At 52.2% G+C, this 23595-nt stretch overlaps 2 protein-coding genes across 3 annotated transcripts; one reads left to right on the top strand and one right to left on the bottom strand.

Annotated features, from left to right (window-relative positions):
• The first annotated feature begins 1504 nt into the window (after window positions 1–1504).
• Syngr3 (synaptogyrin 3) lies at window positions 1505–6855 on the top strand. Its single transcript, XM_032913241.1, has 4 exons — window positions 1505–1739; window positions 4475–4712; window positions 5254–5396; window positions 5474–6855. The coding sequence occupies exons 1-4, from the start codon at window positions 1641–1643 to the stop codon at window positions 5681–5683; spliced, it is 690 nt and encodes a 229-aa protein (XP_032769132.1). The 5' UTR covers window positions 1505–1640; the 3' UTR covers window positions 5684–6855.
• A 4430-nt stretch (window positions 6856–11285) lies between these two features.
• Window positions 11286–23359, bottom strand: Znf598 (zinc finger protein 598, E3 ubiquitin ligase). Of its 2 annotated transcripts, none has more exons than XM_032912952.1 (11): window positions 23130–23359; window positions 16549–16661; window positions 16026–16155; window positions 15635–15846; window positions 15256–15473; window positions 14615–14732; window positions 14066–14253; window positions 13855–13939; window positions 13000–13754; window positions 12277–12701; window positions 11286–12194 (listed from the first exon to the last, which is right to left on the bottom strand). In XM_032912952.1, the coding sequence occupies exons 1-10, from the start codon at window positions 23340–23342 to the stop codon at window positions 12523–12525; spliced, it is 2211 nt and encodes a 736-aa protein (XP_032768843.1). In that variant the 5' UTR covers window positions 23343–23359; the 3' UTR covers window positions 11286–12194; window positions 12277–12522. The 2 variants fall into 2 exon arrangements, with proteins under 2 accessions (XP_032768843.1, XP_032768844.1); XM_032912953.1 differs by having other exon boundaries at window positions 14624–14732.
• Window positions 23360–23595: the final 236 nt, after the last annotated feature.

Genomic DNA, 23595 nt, shown 5'->3' with positions numbered 1-23595 from the left:
GCACAGACAAAGAAGCAACTCAGAGCGATCAATGTTCAGTAATGAAAAGGGGGCTATGAGGTAAACATCACAAGTGGAAGCTATACGGATGAAGCAAGCTTGGTTTTGAAATGGCTCCTGGAGGTGCCTGGCCAGGTGCAGGGGCAGCGCTTGGTTATACTGGGTTTTGAGGGAAAGGGGGTTGGACAGGTACTAGAAATAGATGGACAGCTGCTAAGGGGAGCAGTTAGAAGTATGACCATGAACTGGTTGTTTTGGTGATCACTGGGAATTTAAGACCCTATGCATGCTAGGCAAGCATTCTACCTCTGAGCTACATACTCAGCCCAAGAACTGTGATTTACAAAGAATGTGCTGCATTGTTTGCGTGAAAATGACAGAGAAGGGAGAACTGGGTGATCACACAGATCAGTTCACAGCTAAAAGGAGATGGGATGGGATGTTCACCTGTGTCCAACTAGACTCAAACGAGTTTCAGAGCAGAACTAGTGGCTTCCTAGGGACTAGACTAGGTTCCTCCAGCTACACTCCCCTCTGAAGAATGAATAGCAGGTCACACAAAGTGTGTATCCTCTCGATATATGTGACCTTTCCTTATACCTGGCTCTGGTCCCAGGAAGGCAGAGATAGGTAACTGGGGACTTACCCATGATCTCTAACTACACCCTAGCTTCTGTGACCACGAAGATGGAGCCATTCAGTCTCCAACCAGCCTGGCACTGAAAGAGCATCAAGTGGGTCTGTTAGTCAGGCTGGGGCGGGGGTGTCTATGGGAATCCCAGCAGAGGCCAGGGTAACTAGGCAACAGCTGGGACAAGATCTTATCTCTGGTACTTCTCCCCTTCCTGAACTCAGGATTAATTAGCTACAGATCAACCCAGGAGAGCAGAGATGGAAAGAGCTTCTGGGAGAGATGACCTGACCAGAGGAGAACAGACAGGCTCATCCTTAACTCTTACTAGCCACAGTGGACTCTGCCTCCCAGACAGTACCCCTGAAGGAAGCTGCCACTCTTCCCACCAGATCCTGTTAGGAAGGTACAACCTCTGAAAGAGAAGCCAGAACACAGGCAACACAAGTGTGTACCACATCTCCGAGCTGAGATTTTCTTGATTCAAGGGCTAATGAGGAGGGCTCCCAGCGATTTACCCCTGGTCTTCCGAGGCTGGGGACTCGTTCCCTCTCCCTCAATATAAAGGTCAAGATGCTCGGTGTCCTCTTACATACTCACCAAAAGACTTTCCTGGTCAGAGAATCAGGGTGATGCACTCTTGTCCTTCTGTCGATGCTCTTGGCCATGGCAAAATCTGAGCTTACCTTCTCTTGCCCACCTCTAAACCCCATGAGGACTTCGTTCTGTGTCTCCTGAGAATGTCCCCATTTCCGACTCTGTCACACGGGGGAGAGCGAGTGGGAAGGATCAGGGTGGAGGGGCAGGGCTCAGACCCTGGCGCATGGACTTAGTCGGGGGCGCTGGCTCGGCCCCGCCCCGCGCGCCCCCGCCGCAGCCGACGCGCGCTCCCGGGAGGCGGCGGCAGAGGCAGCAGCATCCACAGCATCAGCAGCCTCAGCATCAGCCCTGGGAGGTCTCCGGCAGGACAGGCCGGTGGGACAAACGGACAGAAGGCATAGGTCCCGCAATGGAAGGAGCATCCTTTGGCGCGGGCCGTGCGGGAGCTGCCTTTGATCCCGTGAGCTTTGCGCAGCGGCCCCAGACCCTGTTGCGGGTCGTGTCCTGGGTGAGTGGCCCCTAAGCTGGCCCCTTCCCGGTCCCCCGCCTCTCCTAGCATCCTATATCCCCCACCCTCACCCACCCCTTGCCCATCGCCCCTCACCCTCCTCTCCGTCGGTTCCTCCCCCCACCCCGCCCGCAGGTTAAGGTGACGTCACATGGCTAGGCGCGCCCACCTGCGGGCGGGGGAAGGGACCGCTGTTACCAATAGACCTTGAGAGGTCACTGCTGGTCTCCCCCTGCCCTCAATTCCTCTTTAGGTCTAATCCAGTCCCCTTCCTCAATCTTTTCATTTTTCCGGTTCCCACGACCTGGAAGCGGGCACAGAGTTGCGGATGTGATTCTCCCAGTGAATCAGGGACTGAATTCCAGATGGAAGAGAGGGGTATAGGAGCCAAGGGGAATGCGCAGTTTCTTCCCTTTGCCTGATCACCAATCTGCCAGGCTCCTTTGAAGGGAGGTAGTTCTTTCTAAACCCCTCAGGTCTAGCTGGGAGTTGAAGGAGGAGAAGGAGGCTCCTGGCTGGTGTAGCTAGAAGGGGCTCATCTGGGAGGGCTTCCTGGAAATGGCGTGGAAGCTACAGACGGGGAGTAATCAATCTATCCCATTGGTGTATGTCTTGCCAGTCCTAGGGCAAGAAGATTTAGGAGGTGGGTGCTAAATTCTGGATTTTGGATTTTGTCCATCTGGCGTTCCTTTAATCTCCGTGCCTGTCTTGGAAGAGGGCGGTTCCCAGGGTGGAGCGGCCCCTTCCCTGCCCCCCAAGACCTCGTGGACTGAAGGAGGAACAGTCTTCTAGTCCTGACTTGTGGATTGTTCTCAAGAAACATGAGTATGCTGTGGCATTTTTCCTTACTACATTATCAAGGAGTTTAGTGAGAAGAGTGAAATGATAGAAGTTGAGGCCAGAGGACGTTTCTTAGAAACGCAGGACTGCCTAGACTGCACTGAAATTACTGTGGTTTGCTTCTGTCCTGCCTTGGAGAACTAACTGGTGGGCAGAAGGTACTGAGGTTGGATCCAACCTTAGAAGTCAGTGTTTACCTTTAGAGCCCCAATGCTGATATTATAATAAATGATTACTCACGGGGATCAATTCTGAAATGCCCACTGTTATGGGTGGACATTCTTGGACCCAGCATTCCAATCAAGGCTACTTTACACCATGTGGGACACTGAGGAGCAGATACACACAGATCCTGTGTGCAGAGGTCAGGTTCACAAAAGGAAAGGCATATTTCTTTAGACAACTGCCCTTTGACTTCACTTTCCACAGTGCTCTGGCCCACCACAACCCTGGAAGTCATCCTTCTAGGTGAAGGCTCCTGTTTCCACACGTTAAGTATATTCTGGGAGGCCATAGGGTTCTAAGACCTGAGGGGTAGCAGTCATGTGACCCTGAGAAGTGCAATGTGAACCCTAATGTACCCCCTTTATACAGCAGATAAGAGTGGTGCCTCCGGGCTGGAGAGATGGCTCAGCAGTTAAGAGCACCCGACTGCTCTTCCAGAGGTCATGAGTTCAATTCCCAGCAACCACATGGTGGCTCACAACCATCTGTAAAGAGATCCGATGCCCTCTTCTGGTGTATCAGAAGACAGCTACAGTGTACTTATATATAATAAATAAATCTTTAAAAAAAAAAAAAAAAAGAGTGGTGCCTCCGATTTTTAAAAAATATTCATTATTTTTTATTCATATGAGTTACACTGTAGCTGTCTTCAGACCTACACCAGAAGAGGACATTGGATCTCATTACAGATAGTTATTAGCCACTGTGTGGTTGCTGGGAATTGAACTCAGGACCTTTGGAAAAGCAGTCAGTGCTCTTAACTGCTGAGCCATCTCACCAGCCCCTGATTTTTTTTTTTTTTTTTCCGGGGCTGGGGACCGAACCCAGGGCCTTGTGCTTGCTAGGCAAGTGCTTTACCACTGAGCTAAATCCCCAACCCCCTGATTTTTTTTTTTTTTTTTTCGGGCTGGGGACCAACCAGGACCTTGGCTTCCTAGGCAAGCGCTCTACCACTGAGCCAAATCCCCAACCCTGATTTTTTTTTAAAAAAGAATTATTTATTTATGTATAGGAGTACACACTGTTGCTCTCTTCAGACACACAGAAGGGGGCATCTGATCTCTTTACAGATGGTTGTGAGCCACCATGTGGTTGCTGGGAATTGAACTCAGGACCTCTGGAAGAGCAGTCAATGCTCTTAACCTTCGAGCCATCTCTCCAGCCCGATTTTTTGTTTATAGATATTTTGACTGCATGTATGTCATGTATACCCCATGTGTCTATTACCAGCAGAGGCCAGAGAGAGCGCTGGATCCCCTGTAACTGAGTTACAGTCAGCAGCTGCTATGTGGGTGCTGAGAAGTGAACACGGGTCCTCTAGAAGAACAGCTAGTGCTCTTAACCGCTGAGCCATATCATCAGCCTTGTATTATTATTTTATTAGAGTCTCATGTAGCCAAGGCTACCTTCCTCTGATCCTTCTTACTCCACCTCCGGATCGTTGAGATTACAGGCATACAGCACTTCGATGCAAACGTAAATTGTACATAGCAATTTTAGTTACTCCTTACATGCTTCTTTATTTTCAATAATTACGCAGTACACGAGGGAGTGGGGGAATGGGTTCGGTGCTGCAGAGGAACTCTGGGACAGGCATGGAGACCTGGACTTTCGATAGGGGTAACAGATTTCTCAGGCAGTGGCCTGAGGCTCCGCTTGCTGCTCTGCAGGTGTTTTCTATAGCCGTGTTCGGGCCGATTGTCAATGAGGGCTACGTGAACTCCGACAGCGGTCCAGAACTGCGCTGCGTCTTCAACGGAAACGCGGGAGCCTGCCGCTTCGGCGTCGTACTAGGTCTAGGGGCTTTCATCGCCTGCGTGGCCTTCCTGCTGCTGGACGTGCGCTTTCAGCAGATCAGCAGCGTCCGAGACCGCCGTCGTGCAGTGCTACTGGATCTGGGCTTCTCAGGTGGGCGGGGCCGGCGATGAGAGGCGGGGCCTGATGTAGGGTGCGGTGCTGGGGCGGGGCCTAGTGCGTGAGCTAGAGGGGCGTGGCTGGCCTCGGAGAAGAGATAGAGCCTTATACATTCCGGGAGAGCGTAGGATCTTGGTGGGGACGTGTCTGGACCTCTAAGAAACAGGACCAGGCGCGGGGACTGCCGCAGAGCTTCTTCCGGGGCTGTGGAAGGCTGAAAAACGTTCCTCAGAATTTTGAGCAGGTAGGACCTAGCCACAAGAGGGCGTGACCTAGAGATACAGAGTCGGAGTCTTGAGTTGAGAGCACCTAGGGGTCTCTTTAGGACTCTGGGCCAGCCTAGAGAAAGGGGTGGCTGATGGACCGAGAAAGGCTGGGTTTCGAAAGGGCAGGGTTTTGGAGGTCATGTGAATGGCGATTTGCTGGTGAACCAAAGGGACATTGCACCTTCACTGAATGCGCGAGGTCCTATGGTTCAACTAGAGCACGGATCCTGGTGGCCGAGCACCATCTGATCGCTAGCCCCCACCTGCAGGGGTCTGGTCCTTCCTGTGGTTCGTAGGCTTCTGTTTCCTCACCAATCAGTGGCAACGTACAGCACCAGGGCCAGGCACCGCGCAGGCTGGGGATGCGGCACGTGCCGCCATCGCTTTCAGCTTCTTCTCCATCCTCAGCTGGGTGAGTGAGGGTCCCGTGGGTGGCAGGTTGGGAATGTCTCCAGGTTTTCCCCAGCTGACCGTGATTCCCCCATCCAGGTGGCGCTCACCGTGAAGGCCCTGCAGCGGTTCCGTCTAGGCACCGATATGTCTCTCTTTGCCACAGATCAGCTAGGTACTGGGGCTGCCCAGGCCTACCCAGGCTACCCAGTGGGCAGTGGTGTGGAGGGCACAGAAACATACCAGAGCCCGCCCTTCACTGAGACCCTGGACACCAGCCCCAAAGGGTACCAGGTGCCTGCCTATTAGTAGGTGTTAGGCTCTGGCCAGGGCTGGAAGGCCACCTTACCATCTTAGGCCTCAAGGCCTCCTGAGACCTTTCCTGGGTCCTACCGTGCCAGGGACAGAGAAGGTGGCCACTGTGGGCCTCTGGGACCAAGGGGAGTACCCTCCCTGGGGTGCCTGGACTGTCCCCACAAAGTTCCCCCTAGCCAGAGATCTCAGTCTTAAGGCCCTGAGAAGAAAACAGTACCTCCTGGAGTGGACTGGCCTGGGAGGCATTTCTTTCATGGGCCAGCCAACCAGGGGCTCACCTGTCCACTCTAGGGTCAGTAGTCCAGCTGCCTTCCAGGGCAGGATGCAAGGGCTTCTGGGGACCAGGGAGAGGAAGACCAATTGTACCCTTAAGTGGGGGTTATGACCCTCGTTCCCAGTCCCATGTCCCTGTGGGTGGCAGTGACTGCCCTGGCTCCTGTCATGGTGGTCCACCCTGTCCAGAGGCTCCTTCCACCCCTCTTGCAGGATCCCTAGAGCAGCTCAGCCCTGTCAGTGTTGTGATTGTGATTAAGTCTTAAGGTCTCACTTCATAGTGCCCCCATAAGCTGCCCCTCTCTGTGTGGCTCCTGCCCAGGTGTGGGTGCTTCTGACCAGGAAGGTATAGACCAATATGGGCCTGGGCACCTGCCCTTCAGTTAGACATTCCCTAGGGAACTGAGAGCTGGGTGCCTGGGTGCCAGGCAAGACAAGTCTCTTACAAGGAGAGGCCTAAAGGTCTCATCTGCCCAGGGTGTCACTAAAGAGAGTCGTTCCTATAAATGGCTTAACCTTGGCTTCCTGAACCAGTCCCTCCCCAGTCTATCCCCTTTTAAGACCCAGACCAGGTGTGGGTCCTTGTGCGTAGCTGACTACTCATGCATTGCTTGAAGCTGGCTTTTCACATCAAGTCAAAACCAAACGCGTTGCCATATCTCATCCTTCCAGACAAAATGCCTCCCTGTGGAGTTGCAGTTGAATGACAACCCCTGTACGTTGTAGCATAGACCAATTATGTGGATATTTAAGTGAATATGTTTACAATTTTTGTATATATGGGATCTATTCCTCTCTCTTCTGAAAGAACAATCCGTGATTGTGTATTTTCAGTGTCCCCTGTCACAACTGCAACGTCTTTACAATAAAGACTGTAAATGCATTGACCATGACTACGGTTTTCCTAGAATTGTTTTTTGTTTTTTTTGTTTTTGTTTTTTTTTGGTCTCTATCTCTCCTGTGTTGGGGGCTGTGGTCTCAGGGCATCAGGGCCCATAATTCAGGAGTGGGTGGTGGGGATCAGACTGATTCTCAGGCTCTAGAGAAAGACCACACAACTAGGACTCTTTTTTTTTTTTTTAAAAAGATTTATTTATTTTATGTATGTGAGTACACTGTAGCTGTCTTCAGACACACCAGAAGAGGGCATCAGATTTCATTACAGATGGTTGTGAGCCACCATGTGGTTGCTGGGAATTGAACTCAGGACCTCTGGAAGAGCAGTCTGTCCCCTTAACCACTGAGCCACCTCTCTAGCCCCTACACTCCTTAATAGAGCACACTGCCCTGGTAGAGGCTGTCACTCAGTGCAGGCTCCGGCTCTCTGAGATGCTGGGGACCCTCTGCTCTTTAATCCTTTTCCTTTTTGCAATGTAGTATGTCTGTGATTGGGTTGTTTGTTTTCTAGACAGGGTTTGTCAACATAGATCTGGCTGTCCTGGAACCCTGGGATTAAAGATGGGTTTGACCATGCCTCTGCTCCCTACCCCATCCCTTTTAAGGATTATTTTTATGTGCATGTGTCTGTGTGAATGTATGCCACATTTGTGCTGGTCTGTGGAGACCTGAAGAGGGCTCTGGACTTCCTGGAAGTGGAGTTACAGGCATTGTGAGCTGCTTGCTGTGGGGGCAGAGTACTGGACCTGAGTTCTCTGCAAGAATAGCATCAGCTCTAACCACTGTGCCATCTCTTCACCCTCCACCCCCTCTTTTGAGACAAGGTCTCTCCATATAGCCCTGGCTGTCCAGGATCTTGCTATGTAAACCAGACTGGTCTTAAATTCACAGAGATCCACCTCTCTCTCTCATGGTAACCTCTTATTTATGATATTTACATCTATATAAATGGAATCACAAAATTTGTCTTGAGATCGGCAAAGTCTCATTATATAGTCCCGGATGACTTAGAACTTGATGTGTAGACCAGGCTGGCCTCAAACTTGCAGTGATCCTCTTGCCTCGACTGCCAACTGCTTGGATAACAAGCTCGTATCAATGACTATATCTGTTTTATTGGTTTTAGAGACTGAACCCAGGGTTTTGTGCAGGTGCTCCCCACACTAAGTTATATCTCAGCCTCAATACACAACACCTTTTATTCCTTTATCTTTGTGGCTTTTTTGTTTTTTGTTTTTTTTTTGTTTTTTTTTTTTTTCTTTTTGAGACAAGGTTTCTCTGTGTTGTCCTGGCTGTCCTGGAACTCACTCTGTATATCAGGCTGTCCTTTAACTCAAAGATCCACCTGCCTTTGCCTCCGGAGTGGTAGGATTAAAGGCGTATGCCACCATCGCTCCTCTGTTCAGACCTGGGCCATGTGAATGCCCTAGTATTCAGTCTGAGAGCAGACTGGTGGCAAAGTCTGTAGGATACATGGGCACCTAGGGGATGAGCCTAGGCCTCATTACTTTATAGAGGCCACCATCAGTTTCCTCAGGCCTCCATTAAGAAAGCTAGACAGATTGGCCATGGTGACACGCTTTTAATCCCAGCACTCAGGAGGCAGAAGCAGATGGATCTCTGTGAGTTAAAGGTTAGCCTGGGCTACAAAAACAAACAAACAAACAAACAAACAAACAAAAGAAAGCTATACATTGTCTTTAGTCACATTATCTCAAACACATCTTGGAAGGAAAGCAGGGTTGGCTGGATTAGTTCTTAGGAGAAAGCTAGACCTTTATTCACCCCACTCTGTAACCATCCAGGAGAGGAAGGAACCCACCAGCCCTCTGGCACGGTCCTATCCCTACCAGGATAATTTCCAGCTTAATTTCTTCTTTTCCTTTTCTTTTTATCTTGCTCAGCAACGGTGGTGCATCCATGCCTCTAATTCCAGCACTCAGGAGGCAGAGGCAGTCAGATCTCTCAGTTCAGGGCCAGCCTAGTCTACAGGACAGCCAAGGCTACATAGAGAAACCCTGTCTTAGAAAACAAAACTTAAAATAAAATAAAATAAAAATAAAGAAAAAACCTTTATAGATTTAAGTTTACTTTTTTTTTTCTTTTCTTTTTTTCGGAGCTGGGAAATGAACCTAGGGCCTTGTGCTTGCTAGGCAAGCGCTCTACCACTGAGCCAAATCCCCAACCCCTTAAGTTTACTTTTACATATATGCACCATGTGCATGTCTGTCTGGTGCCCACAGATGCCAGAAGAGGGTATCGGATCCCTTGGAATTACAGACAGTAATAGTGAGATGCCTGAGGGTTCAGGGAACCAAACACAGGTCCTCTGCAACAGCCACTCTTTTTTTTTTTTTTCTTTTTTAAAGATTTATTCATTTATTATATGTAAGTACACTGTAGCTGTCTTCAGACACACCAGAAGAGGGCATCAGATCTCTTTACAGATGGTTGTGAGCCACCATGTGGTTGCTGGGAATTGAAATCAGGACCTCTGGAAGAGCAGTCAGTGCTCTTAACCACTGAGCCATCTCTCCAGCCCAACAGCCACTCTTTTAAAGTTTTTTTTTTTTGTTTTTTTTTGTTTTTTTTTCTTTTTTCGGAGCTGGGGACTGAACCCAGGGCCTTGCGCTTCCTAGGCAAGCGCTCTGAGCTATATCCCCAACCCCCTAAAGTTTTTAAAACTATCTTTCTCCCTTTCCTTTCCTACCTCAGACCCTCCCCTATTCTCCTCCCATTCTCTCTCAAATTCATGACCTCTTCTTTTCACTGTTATTGTATACATATGTGTTCTCTCTCTCTCTCTCTCTCTCTCTCTCTCTCTCTCTCTCTCCCTCTCCCTCTCCCTCTCCCTCTCCCTCCCTCCTAAATCTGTTCAGGCCATATAATATTACTTAATGTTTCAGGGCTGCCCATTTGGCACTGTCTTCATCCACTCTGTCATGTCCACCTGTGTGTCACTCTTGTTCAACAATCAGTGCTTTTATCTACTGAGCCACCTCTCCAGCCCGAGAGATACTTTCTTTAAAAAGGTATATGGCATTCCTAAGGATGAAACCTAAGATTGTCCTCCAGCCTCTACATGCACAGACACAAAACCCTGTGCACATATGCACTAAGGGGTTTGGGGAAGGGCGCTGGAGAGATGATTTCTGTGGTTAAGAGTATTTGCTGCTCTCATAGAGGCTTGGCGCCTGATTTCCAGTATCCACAGGACAGCTTACAATCAACTACAATTCAAGTTCCAGTACCCACATGCCAATTACGTATTTGCACTTCCAGTTCGAAGTGATCCAGTTCAAAGTGATCCACTGTTATCTTTTGGCTTCCTTGGACAACACACACACGCACACACACACACCACACATGTTGTGCAGGCAAAACATTTTTAAAAAAAAACAAAACAATTATGGGGTTGGAGGGATGGGTCAGCCATTATAAGAGCTGCTCTTCCAAAAGACCCAGATTCAATTCCCAGCACCCATGGGGCAGCTTACAACCATCTGTAACTCCTGTTCCAGGGGTTCCAACTGCCTCTTTAAGCCTTTGCCAGTACCAGGTACATTCCTCTTGTCCCCATTTTTTTGTCAGTGGCAGGGGCTCATATAAAGCCTGGTTATCCTTGAACTAGTCCTATAACTATCATTAAATTAGAGTTCTGAGCCTCCTGCCCCTCTACTATAGCCCCATTCTTTCTTTTTTTTCTTTTCTTTTTTTTTCGGAGCTGGGGACTGAACCCAGGGCCTTGCGCTTGCTAGGCAAGCACTCTACCACTGAGCTAAATCTCCAATCCCCCATTCTTTCTTTTAAAGTTCTTATGACTTTTTCTTTTTTAACTTTGTTTGGGGCTAGGCATAGTGACACATGTCTTTAATTCCAGCACTTGGGAGGCAGGTGGATCTTAGTTCAAGGGCAGCCTGGTCAACAAAGCAAGTTCTAAGACAACCAGTGTTATGTAGAGACCCTGTCTCAAAAAAAAAACAAGAACTCAAAAACAAACAAACCAAAAAATCCTATGTGTGTATGTACATACGTATGCATGAACATGTGTCTAGGTTTGAGGACAATCTGTAGGAGTCACTTCTCTCTCCATTGTGTAGGTTCTAGAGATCAAACTAAAGTTGTCAAACTTGGCAGCAAGCACCTTTACCCACTGAACCATTTTGTTGGCCCATTTTTGAAAGGCAATTTCATGGGTCCTCAACTGTCAGGTCATACACAGCCATGTCTGTTCTGGGGAAGCAGGGCAGTGCCAGAGTTCCATGTGGGACCCGAGGCAGGCAGTGTCTTCCTGTGAACAGACCCTCGCTGCTACGCCCGTGCTCTAGGCTGCCTTTCACTGTGGCAGACCGTCACCACGGCACATATTAAGTACATACTCAGGCTTCCTGATACACTACACGGCAGAGATACAACACCAGCTATGTGCAGTACTGCAAAATAAATTTATTTGAAGATAAACTGTCTTTTATAAAATGTCAGAGGCAATTTGAGATCTTAGATTTAACTTGTCTTGTAAAAAGATTGAACTTCAAGTAGCACAATTTTGTGTCTGTTTTTAATCTGGAACATTCTCTATGAAACAGCCAATTGTTTACACGACACACTTGACATCTGACTCCAGCACCAGTGGACCCGAAGCTGTCAGCTCTGGGGCTATAGGCTCGACTCAGGAGAACGCTCTTCAGGCCACTGAGGCCTCTAGCTCAGGTCCTAGCATCCTAGCCTTTCCCTCCCCTGGCACACTCCAAAACCATAAGATCACAAACCAAGACTGACCCTCAGCCAAGCACGGGACAGAACTTATGCATGATGGTGCACAGGGCAGACCTTTCCTGACGTCCACCTGGCAGGCCTGGCTCACCAGGAGGCCCGAGCCGCAGCCCTCCCAGGGCCCTCCTAGCTGCCAGGCAGCTGGGAAGAGGAAGGAAGGAGAAAGGAGGCGCTAGGGTGCGACAGCTCTTGCTCTCACCAGCAGGAGCTACGTGATGATCCTGGCAATGGCTTGAAGGGAGGGGAAGTCATCGTCCCGGGCAGCGTGCAGTGCCTGGTGGCTGCTGATGTCGCCGTGTGCCAGTACCTGCTGGCAGGTGGGGCACACACAGCAGTCCAGGCCCAACTGCTGGGTGCTGGTCTGCCACACATTCTTCTTGTTTTTCTTAGATTTGGAGCTGGGAGGCCTCTCATGGCTGCAGAAGTCAGTGTGCGCAGACAGCAGTTCCTGCTGTTTGGCTGTGTCTGGCAGGAGGGCCAGCAGCTCACTGAAGATCTTCTGGAAGTTCTCTCCAAGCAGGTCCCTGCAGCTCTTGTAGTACTGAGCTGCAGAGATCATCCCCTGCCACCCAGAGAAGCAGAGCCAGTCATTCTCACCCTAGGCAAAGGCAGGCAGGCCAGCCTCCCACCCGCTCCCACCTCACCTGTCTGAACTCTCCCGAATGGCTTTTAAACTTGCTGAAGCAGGCCTCATCGCTTTGCAGAAAGTCCTTGATAGACTGGATGAGCTGTAGGTTTCTCTCCCGGAAATTCTCAGGAACTAAGTAGGCTCCTGGTGTGGGTGCTAGCCGGGGTCTGAGGTCAGATGAGGAGGCTTGAGTCTTTAGGGTGGCTTAGGTTGCACCCTCCCACTAGCTCCCGATGGCAAAAGGTCAGGCAGCCCACCCCACTTACGCTTTCATGGTGGTGGTGGTAGTGGTGGTGGTGGTAGTACTAGGAACACAGGTTGAGTGGGAGCTGGGCAAGAAACTAGAGAAGCCAGGGGGTGGCTTGCTGATGGGAGGCACCAGGCCTGGTGGGGGTGGGGGTGGAGGTGGTGTGCCCTTCAAGAGCACCACGGTGCTGAAGCCTGCAGGGTGACATAAGAACTTCAGTGTAGCCCTGTTATTCTGCATGTCCAGCCCCAGTGGCTGGCCTATTCACATTCAGCCTTACGGCCAGCGCCCACTGTGGTGGGCCCACTGTGGGGAGCCCATTATGAAGCGACATAAGGTAGCTAACTGTGGCAGCTCAAGGTGGCATCTACGTCCAGACTGCACTCAGCAGCACAGACCTGTCCTCTAACGGGAGAACTGCGAGTCTGGCATACACTCCCACCACTCACTTCTCGGAAGCCTGAGGAACCCACTGGTACAAGGCACACATACCTGGGGGAGGAGGCATCCTGGGTGGACAAGGGCCTCCGAGAGCTGGAAAGTCTTCCTGTGGTATGGGGCAGGGGAGGGGACCTAGGGGCCTTGGAAGGCCTGGAGGTTCCTTTGGGATACTCCAAGCCAGGGCTGAGCCCTCTGAATGTCCATTGACGATGGTTACTGGCACTTCAGCTTTGCTCAAAGGGGCTTCGGGGACCTGCTCAGCCCCAGAAGGCTTTGGGGTATGATCAGGGGGCAACAGTGGGGATGATGTGGCCCCAGGCTTCTCAGAGCCCATCTTCTTCTTCTTGCCAACCTTGGCTGAATTCTGGTTGGCAACTGGTGCCAGCAAAGAAGAGACGGCCACTGTGGTGGGCACACTCCGCAGCTCCTGCACAGTGAGGCCACCACTATCCTCATCCACTGGGGCTGGACCACCCTTCCTGCCACCCCTGCTCCCTTTCCCTGCTTTCCGGGAAGGCTGGCTGCTACCAACTACAGCCTGGGCCCCTGGGGTGGGTGGGTTCCCTTTCTTGCTGCAGCTGCTATTCCAAGCTGAGATGAGGCTGGATGGGGCACTGCTGGGCTTGGGTGCGGAGGAAACCAGAGCAGGGAAATCCTCTTCCTGGAAGGTGTTCTTGCCCCTGGGAGGAGGATAAGCCAGTGGCAAGCCTACAGGGCTTGGGGTAACCGCTGTGCAGCAGGAGGTGGAGACACAGAGGCTGGGGAAGTCTTCATCCTTGAGCTTGGGGTTGGGTGGTGGGAGGGTACTGGGTCCAAGGAGGGAAGAACTGGTTAGAGGCTCATCACCAGGCCTTGGCCAGATCTGCCCCTGTCTACCACACACCTCTTCCCAGTTCCATCACATACTTTGAGGGGGCAACCACTGGGCCTGGGCCTGTGGCTGAGAAGGCTTCTTGGCTTACAGGACCGTTTGTTGAGGCTTCCTTGGAGCCTATGGACATAAGATGAGTCCAGGTAAGGCTGTGATGGTAGGCTTGGGGAATGAGAGATAAGTGACCAGGGGCCGGCAGCTTGCCCCAAGCCCAGGCAGAGCCGCCACCAGGTGGGACTGGGTTACCTGTGCCTTCACCCTGAGCCCGAGGCAGACGCCGGTGGCCACGGGATTCCTCGGGCACCCTGACTGCTGCTTCCTCTTTCTTGGGCCTGCTACCCTCCTCCCGGTCCTCAACCCTCTGAGTCTCCTCCTGTTGCTGGGCAGCCACAGAGGCCCTGATAGCGGCTGCTACTTCTCGGTCTTCTTCTTCCCTGGGATGGAGTAGAGGTGAAGAAAGACTTCAGACTGGGCAAGACCCAAAGACACACCTCCGAGGGCAGTGTCTGGGTCAATCTGCAGTCTGGGCACATGCTTGCTTTGCAGGTACTTCCTGACACAACTGTACTCTGCTCTCAGTGCCATTCCTCCCCCTAGATTCTGCTGTCTCTGGCTAGTAAGAGGTAAAGAAGAAAGAACAGTCTACTTGCTGAGCAAACATGGTTGCCACCCTCAGACCCCAGGAACTCAGCTGGAGCCCACTGGCCTCAGGCCCATTCCCGGCTTGACCGCTGGCAGCTGCCACCATGTGGAGGTGGTGCCAGGAGAATGTCAGTGGCATGCAAATCCTCCCACCTCTTGTACCTCCAGCTTCCCCGGCGGTTCTGCTGGGCTCCACGCCCGCTGGCCCGGCCAGCTCGGCCCTGGCGGTTGTACCTGTCCACCTCCTCGTAGTCCTCACCACTGACGACTCCTGTGGTCAGTACACAGCCTGTCACTGTCACTGGCCACAAGCAGGACAGAAGAACTGCTGTCCAGAACACACTGAGGCCAGTCAGTGCTCCTGTCTGGAAGGCAGAGGCTTCCCCACCCCCAACAGCTTATGATCCACAAGATAGGCCTGGACACTGCAGAATCCAAACCAGCTGTGACCTCTGAAAATTAGTACCCAATTGGTGTAAGGACAGGGAGTAGGCCCCGCCGTTGGAGATGGGAGAGATGAGCTTCAGCGATAGTCTCCTGAGGCAGGGAAGGACCCCAAGGACTTCAGAGCAAAACACTGGAGAGGGGTGAGCAGCAGGCAAGGAGCTCCCACTATCACTAGGCTCAGGTGCTCAGAGCAAGGAATGGTGAGACAGGCCGAGTGGGTGCCTCCTGTGTCTCTTAGTTGGGCAGAAGGAAGTCTAAGTGAGACCTAGGTCTGAAGTCCAGGAAGCGGATACTCACAGAAGGTCCCAGTACCTAAGCCTGGCTGAGCCTATGGCCACCTAGCTCACCCTCACTCCGGCGTGAGTGCCGTGGTGCAAAGCTAAATTGAAGGTCAATCTGACGGTTCTGGCGTGCCTCGGCCCGGCTGCGACTGTGGCAAGCTGTTTTGTGAGCCTTGAGGTCAATCTCAGTGCGGAAGGCATGGGTGAACTGCTCAGTGCTGCAACGGCCCTCCTCACATAGGAAGTGCTTCTCCCGGAAGTGCTCACGCAGGTACGCATAATCGCTGGCAGACAGAGTCAGCAGAAGCCAGATCAGCTACTGTATAATCAGAAACTCCCAGAAAAGTCCTAGGAGAGTCACCTCTACACTCCCTGCAGCATCCCGGGTGCTGCCCCCCATGGTACTTCCAGGCCCCACTCCCTGCAGCAGCCCCACCCCGCCCACCTATAGTAGTCCTGGGCCCCATCGGCATCACAGAAGTGGCAGAAGTAGTGGTCGCGACGCAGGTGCTTGAGCAGCTCATCATTGTCCAGGTAGCGCTCGTCACAGAACTTACAGAGTGGGTGTCCCCGATGGGATGTGTCATCAGGGTCACCCTGCATACGGTGTCGAGCCAGGTCCTTGCGTGAGTACCACTTGCGCTCATGGGTGAAGATCTGAAGAGAACACAGGGGAATGGGTGGACCCTGACAGTGCCAGCTCTGCCCCAGAGCCCACTGAAGGCTGGGGGGATCCTTACAGCCACTGGGACGCCCCCCCCCCATGCCCATTCATAAGCAACCTAAGGCTCTGTGGGGGCCTGGCAGTTTCTGGGGGTTCCCCAGGGCAGGCGTACCTTGAGGTGCTTGAGGCACAACTTGCAGCAGAAGAGCTCATGCTGCTTCCGCATGTGCTGCTCCAAGTCCCCAAAGAGGCTGAAGGGTGGCAGGTGAGGGCACCGTGGGCACTCGTGCTGTAGCAGCTGCCTGGGGAGAAACCAGAACCACCCACATGTTTGGCTCTAAGTGTTGTCCAGAACAGAGTCACAGGCCAGGCTCCCACCTAGGGACACGACAACTGTATGCACAAGGTATGGGGTCCAAGTCTGTGGTCTTAGACCTCAGCCATGAGGAGTACCCCATGATAATCATATCCTTCCTGGGCTTTTACAGACCCTGAATTAAATATGTTTGCATATTCTTGTGTCCTTCAAAAGGCTAAAACAGCAAATATACCCCTCATCTCCACTGCCACCTTAGTGGAGAGCCAGGAGCTCCCTACCTCAGGAGAGAGGTCAGAGGTCACCAGCACTATGTATGTACTCCCCCAGCCTGGCTCTGAGGGGGACAGCTGCAGCCTCCCCAGCTGAGAACCCTCACCTGTACAACGCAAACACCTTTCCATCTGCAAAATAGATGTCATATTTCTTCTCATGTTGGAGCTGATGAATGGGGATCATAGCAAAGGCAGGGAGTTTCTTCCCAAAGACCACCTGGAGAGACAGTGGTAATCAAGACCTGGAAGGAAGGGCCGAGGACCAAGCACAGACAGAAGAGGCACCTTCAATAATCCTAAGCTGGCAGCAGCCACCAGATCCCCAGACAGCCTAGACCTCCTCTTATTCCAAGTTACCCACAAGAACTACACCATAGGTGTGATATCCAGGTTCTCCACCAGGAGGCAGTCATGCTTCCTGTAGACCTGGTATTCACCCACAGCTCCACCCTAAGGCTGCACAGAGGAGCTCAACACAGAACAACTTTCATAGGGTGGTGTAGGTTTGAAGGTGGTGCCTAGCAGCTGTCAGGTGCATCAACACTGGCTACCCTGTCCTGAACCGCGCTAACATGTTTCCATGAGGAGAAAGGGGCTCCTGCACGATTGGCATCTGGACCTGGTCACAGCCTTATGACTGACTTCTGCTTCTCACAGGCTGCCTAAGTCACAGGTATGAGCCTGTGATTTTGCATGCAGCCACTGGAGAAGCAGCAGCCTTAGAGGGCACAGAGCAAGGCTTGGAGCACACTAGGTGCCCTGAGACAGGATCTGGACCCCCAAGCCTTCCCTTGCACCCTCCTAGGTTCCCTCTTCTCTCCATGAAGCTCCTCAGGTGGTGACTTGCAGTGCCAACTCCACAGTGACCCTTCTGTCACACCTCAGACTCAAGCGCTCGCCCAGCTGCCTCTTTGCTACTGCCCCACATCCCGCCCGGGGCACAAGCAGCTGAGGCCTTTCCAAATACATTCCTACCTTAGGAAAGGTCACACCAAGGTCATCCGTTAGGTCTAGGCTTAGCCCAGGAGGGTATTTTGAACCTAAGAGTTTGGGGTAGCTCAGGAGTGAGCAGGGAAAATGGGCCCACTCTCGATCATAACCACGCACAGGGCTCCAGGCAGTGAAATAACTGGAGCTGGTTCTGGGAAGGAGCTGAGGAAGAGCTCAGCTCCACTGTGACACATCATACTGAGAAGTGGCACACGGACCACAGTCTGCTCCTCTAACTGCTCCTTATCAGGCTTCTCCATGATTCAACCACACCACTCTTAGGGATGGGAGCAGGTCAGCAGTGGCCTAATAAATCCTATCTGGTAGGGTTGAATGAGATGGACTTCCTGTCTTGTGCTCTGTCTGGCTCAAGTACAACTGCACCCCAGACACCATCTTTATTTAGTTTTTTTACATTTAAAAAAAAAAAAAAGGTCAGGCAGGTGAGTGAGTCTCTGAGTTTGAGACCAGCCTGGCGAACAAGTTTGAGGACAGCCAGGGCTACATAGAGAAACCCTGTCTTAAAAATTTAAAAAAACTTACAATGAGGAAAAAAAAAAAAAAAAAAAAGCAAAAAGCATCTCATCCCTGCTTCCAAAGCGTACAAATTACAGGCATGTGTTACCACACCAGGCTAGTAGTGCTCGCCCTAAAGGCAAGCCAATGAAGGCTCCCAGTGGGGATTCCGTCCACGGGCTGTACTGCCCCTCAGGGCAGCTTTCTTGTTCCCAGGAAACTCTTTTCTAGGTCCCAAGTATGGCCAGGACACCCTAACCTCTATGCTGTTTCCTTCCCAACACTGGGGGAAGCTCATACCCAGCCTTCCAATCATCCCCAGGGCTTCCTCCCCAGCCTAGATCCACGAGGGGCTCAGGGAGGGGCATGAACTGTGCACGGAGCCGATAGGAAGGACACAGAGCCTAAAATCCCAAGCACAAGCATCTACAGGGCCACATGGCACCAGACACATCCACACCCAACTTAGCTCCTCCAGGCAGGCAAAGAGCAGTCGGGGAAACTCCCTGGAGCTGCCAAAAAGCATCTAAGCCCAGCAGACGTAGCGGAGGATCAACTTCCTTCCCTAAAGAAAGCTGTGCCAGGGACGCCCCCGTCACTGCCACTAGCTCCAGGGACCTCTCAGCTGTGCACTTGGATCTACTCTGTGGCATCTCAGGCTATCACAGAAGAGGTTCGTCTACCTCCAGGCTATGGGCACAGCCCCTAAACACCTTTTTTGGGCTGCCAGTGCCAGAGCAGGCAGAGTAAGGAGTTAATCTGTGCCACCTTGTCTTATGATCCATGCCCTAAACATGCTGGCTTGTTGTTCATCCACAAAACATCGCTGGGAACAGCCTAAGACTAAGAGCAGCTGTGCCTAGAGGAGAGGCAGGAGGACAGCACACATCCTACAAGGATAAGACCAGAAGCTAAACAGTTCCTTCTAAAGCCTGGCTGGTGACCAAGCAGGGATGGCTGAGTAATGGGATGGGCATGCGGGGAGAGCCAGACCTGCTTTACCTTATGCCACGGATGCTAAGAACCAAGAGGCATCATCTGACCGCAGGGCAGAGCAGTGTCAAGGGACCAAGTCTGAATGGGAGTGGGGTGGGATCTGCCAAGCAGGAACAGAGACCAGCAGGACCCAGGCCTACCAGTCTGATGGAGGTGGCCTAAGCTGCATACCCACCTAGGTCAGGCTGAGGGGTAGGGAAAGAAGACACAGGTTGGCTCAAGAAGGGAACAGTAGAACAGGACAAGGCTTAGGAAAGGGACCACGGGCATTGCAGGACAAAGGCTAGGTGCGCTGGGTCTGAAGCTTGTAGGCCTGGAGTGGTAGGCAGAAAACGCTGCCTCTCTTCAGGCAGGGAGAGCAGGACTACCCATCTAGACTGCCTGGGCAGGTAATGGAAGAACAAGACAGCCTGGAGGGTCACCAGTGTACCCGAGGGTACAACAGGAGTCCAACCAGCAGGACCCTTTCTTCCTGGACACATTCCAGTGAGCTAGGAGGGGACAAAGGAACATGTAAGTGTAGGGGAAATAATCCGCCTGGCTGTGAGGGGGCAAAATCAAGGAGTTAGTGAGGAGCCTTAGGAAGGGTCAGGGCCTGAGAAAAAAGCTAAAACTGGGTCTGGGTGTGAGGCTGGGCTATTCGGAGAGTCCTGGGTAAGCTAGGCAGCATATGATACAGAGGCCAGGCAGGGATGCTTCTGAATCAACTGTGTGGGATTGGCAACTCAGTTCCAAGAAGACCGAGGGGGTGGGAAGCTTGCTCAGCCGGTGTCTGCCAGAGGACCTTCCTCACTTCCAACATGCAACATGTGCTCAATAAAGACCACATAAAAGACAGGTGGGGTATCATGTATCAAAGTGTACAGAGGCTGGACAGGTGGCTCAGTGGTTAAGGGTGCTTCCTTCTCTCCCCAAGAACCTGGATTTGGTTCACACTACCCACATAGAGGCTTACAACCATCTGCACCTCCAGTTCCAGGGGATCCAACATCATCTTCTGGAAGAACATCACACACACACACACACACACACACACACACACACACACACACACACACACACACACGCATGCATATGCACACATGCAAGAAAAATAAATCAGCCAGATGTGGTAGCACACACCTTTCATCCCAACATACTGAAGGTAAAGGCATGTGGATTTCTGTTGAGTTTAAGCCACCCTGGTACACAGTGAATCCCATAGCAGCCAGCATTACATTGAGAAACCCCATCTCAAAAAAATAAAAACAACTTTTAACTTAAAAAGGATTATTTTGGGGGTTGGGTATTTAGCTCAGTGGTAGAGCGCTTGCCTAGCAAGCGCAAGGCCCTGGGTTCGGTCCCCAGCTCCAAAAAAAAGAAAAAAGAAAAAAAGGATTATTTTGGGGTTGGGGATTTGGCTCAGTGGTAGAGTGCTTGCCTAGCAAGCGCAAGGCCCTGAGTTCAGTCCCCAGCTCCAGAAAAAAAAAAAAAAAAAAAGGATTATTTTATGTATATATATTCCTGCATGTATGTCTATGCACAACACTAATGTTAGGGCTCACAGATGCTAGAAACAGGTGTGGTGAGAGTCCAATTAGGGACAGGAGCAGAGACAGCCTTTCGAAAGGCCAGGAATCTTAGCACTCAGGAGGCAGAGACGGGTAGATCTCTGGGAATTCTAAACCAGCCTCTGTATACAGTGAGACTGTCTCAGAGAAAGGAAGACTGGGAGGGACCACAGATGACAGATAGGCATTCACAACAGAAAAATACCATTGAGTCATCAGGTACAGCCTGTTGACCTGGGCCTTGGAATAACCCTGGGAAGGCCTTCAGCATTCCCCTCCCACTTCCTGCTTGTGGGTGGGGGTGTGGCCTGTCCAGAGACATGACACACGGGAGAGCAACAGGATGAGAAAATGGCTCCAGAGAGAGATGTCCAGAGGAACACAAGCAGCTCTAAGAAAGACTGAACACAAACTCCCCCACCACTCAGCATGGAGTCAATACTGTCCATCACCTCCACAGCCTCACAGCAGATGGGAGCCCACCTACGCTGCCATGCTCAGAAGTCCGGATTACCCTGGTTCTTCATCAGACCAGCAACTTCAAACTTGTCACCCCCCACTCCGGAACCTGTACAAGGTTCACCCAGCAAAGCAAGCTGGCCAGTTCCACATGACATTTTTGTTTGTTTTAAGGCAGGGTTTCTGGCTGTCCAAACTCATTCTGTAGGCCAGGCTTGGCCTTGAACTCAGAGATCTGCCTGCCTGTGCTTCAGAGTGCTGGGATTTAAAGGTGTGTGCCGCCCCCATCCAGCTTCATATGACATCTTAACACACACCCCTCCCAATTTTCACTTAGTCACACGAAGGGACTAAGGGTCATTGTGGAATTCTGGGTATGAATACAGGTCATATTTAGAGGGTAATGCACGACTCAGTAAGGGACAAGGTAGGGCTGAGGGTGAAGCTGCTAGGGTACCAGTGGAGGAAAAGCAGGATGAAGAGAGAGGCTGAGCTGGACAGGTATTGCCTCACCCAACTTCCCAACAACCCCAGCTGCCCAGCATAGTGGTGCAAGTCCAAGAGGAAGCCCAGGGTTGGCTAGGGACACATAGTGCCAAGCCACACCCCAGCCAGGGCAAGATGACAGCTCATGTCAACAGCCCCTGCCACAGAGCTCTTAGAGGGTGTGGGGCAGACACTGCCTACAGCTGACACATGTGCGTGTGTTCACTCACTTCCTGAGTGATACCCAAAGCCCATACATAAAGACCTACAAAGTGTCTTCCCAGAAGCTACAGGTGTGCTAAAAACCTCAGTGTCAGGACCTTTCCACCAGCGAGTGTGCAAGACTGGCCAGCAAACTCCAGCAAGGACCTCTGAGTGAGCGCTAGCTAAAAACTTCCAGATGTTTCTGAACCCCAGATCTCATCCAGTAGGCTAAGGCTCCTTCCACCACCACACTACTGTCTGAGGTCTGAGCTCCTCCCCGGTACCACATGGATGCTTAGGGAATGTTCCAGGATTCCAGCTGGGTGTGCTGGGCATGGAGGGAATGACCCTCAGGAGTTAGAGGTAGGTAGATCTGTGAGTTCAAGGCCACCTTGTTCCATAAAATGAGTTCCAGGACAGCCCAGCTACATAGTGAGACCCTGTCTCGATATGGGACATGGTGGTGCATTGCCTTTTATCTCAGCAATCAGGAGGCAGATACTGGTAGATCTCTGGGTTTGAGGAGACCATGTTCTACATTAAGTTCCAAGCCAGCCAGGACTACAGAGTGAGACCCCGTCTCAAAGAAAATTAAAAAGGTTAGAAAATGAAAAAAGGAAAAAAAAAAAAACCCAACAATTTCTTGGCATTATTTCTATCTCGGCATCACTTCTAGGAACAGGAAAGAGTGATTAGCCACTAGCCAAAACCTTCCATGAACCAACCAAGGTAATTTCACAATTCTGAAAGCAAACAGATCTCTAAAGGCAGCAAACCAAAGGAGGTTCGGCTGGATACTCCCCACCAACAGCTGGCATTGCTGAAGTGTGGATGTACACCATGAGCCCTCTGACCGACCCCTCAAGGATTTCCAAGTCTAGACAATCAGAAACATGCTCTTCCCACCATTCTAGAAGGAAACCTCAAAGCTAAAACTAGTAACAAGGAGGAATCTTCCTAAAATTGTGGACCTCCACGCACCTAGGAATCAGGTCCTGGTATCACCTCCACTCTACAAATGGAAACGCTGTCTCAGGAGCTAAGGGTCACCGGTGGGGCCCAGAAGCCCAACTAGTCAGGAAATGTCCAGTTTAACCCTTCTCTCCCCCCAACCCCCAGCAGTCAGCTTACAGCAGTCCCTGGAGGTTCCCCCTGGCTGTCTGCTCCATCTCAGTGACGATCCCGAAAAAACTAAGATTCACAGACAGGAGGGCTCTCGACCTGACCTTGCCCTTCCCGCAGCCCGGTCACAGGGAAAAGTCCCCAGGCTTATTAGAGTTCCCACAGGCATCGCTCCTCCTTCCCCGGCCCAGCCGCCTCTGGCTTCTCCCAGCCCCAGGAGGCCCGGTGATCGCATGGCGCCTCGACCGACCACCCGGCCTCCGGAGGGAGCGGGCGCGGCCAGGCCGCAGCCGGACACTGAGCAGGCAAAGCCATCAGGAGTCCGCCCTCCCCGCGCCCGGTCGCGCGCCCCGCTGGCGCACCTGGCGTAGCTCCTCGCGGCATACGGCGCAGTAGCGCTGCTCGCACAGCACCCGCATCTTGGTAGAGCACCGGTAGCACACCGGGTGATCGCAGCGACCCAGCGCCGTAGCCTCCAGGTCACCGCAGCACAGCACGCAGCTCCCGCCGCCTCGCTCCGGCGCTGCCACCGCCTCCAGAGCCGCGCGCCGCCCCTCGGCGCCCGCCGCCGCCATGGCCGGGCTCCGGCCCCCCCCGGCCGGCGCGGCACAGCGCAGCCTGGCTCCCGGAGGACCCGCCCCTTCCGTCGACGTCACTGCCCCTCTAGGCAACCGCCCCGCCTGGCGGAAGTGCGCGCTACGACTTCCGCCCGCTCGGGTCTGGTGTGGTACAGAGCTGCTGTTGATCCCGGCGTTCTACCCGGTGACTCCAGCGCAAACCTTCCCGGTCATATAAATGCGGGACTCTCCGCCTTCCCCGTCCCTAGCT

Source organism: Rattus rattus, chromosome 9 (genome assembly GCF_011064425.1).
Source record: "Rattus rattus isolate New Zealand chromosome 9, Rrattus_CSIRO_v1, whole genome shotgun sequence".
Lineage (NCBI taxonomy): Eukaryota > Metazoa > Chordata > Mammalia > Rodentia > Muridae > Rattus > Rattus rattus.
The sequence above is the reverse complement of the archived record's forward strand: the minus strand, read 5'-3'. Positions and strand labels throughout refer to the sequence as shown.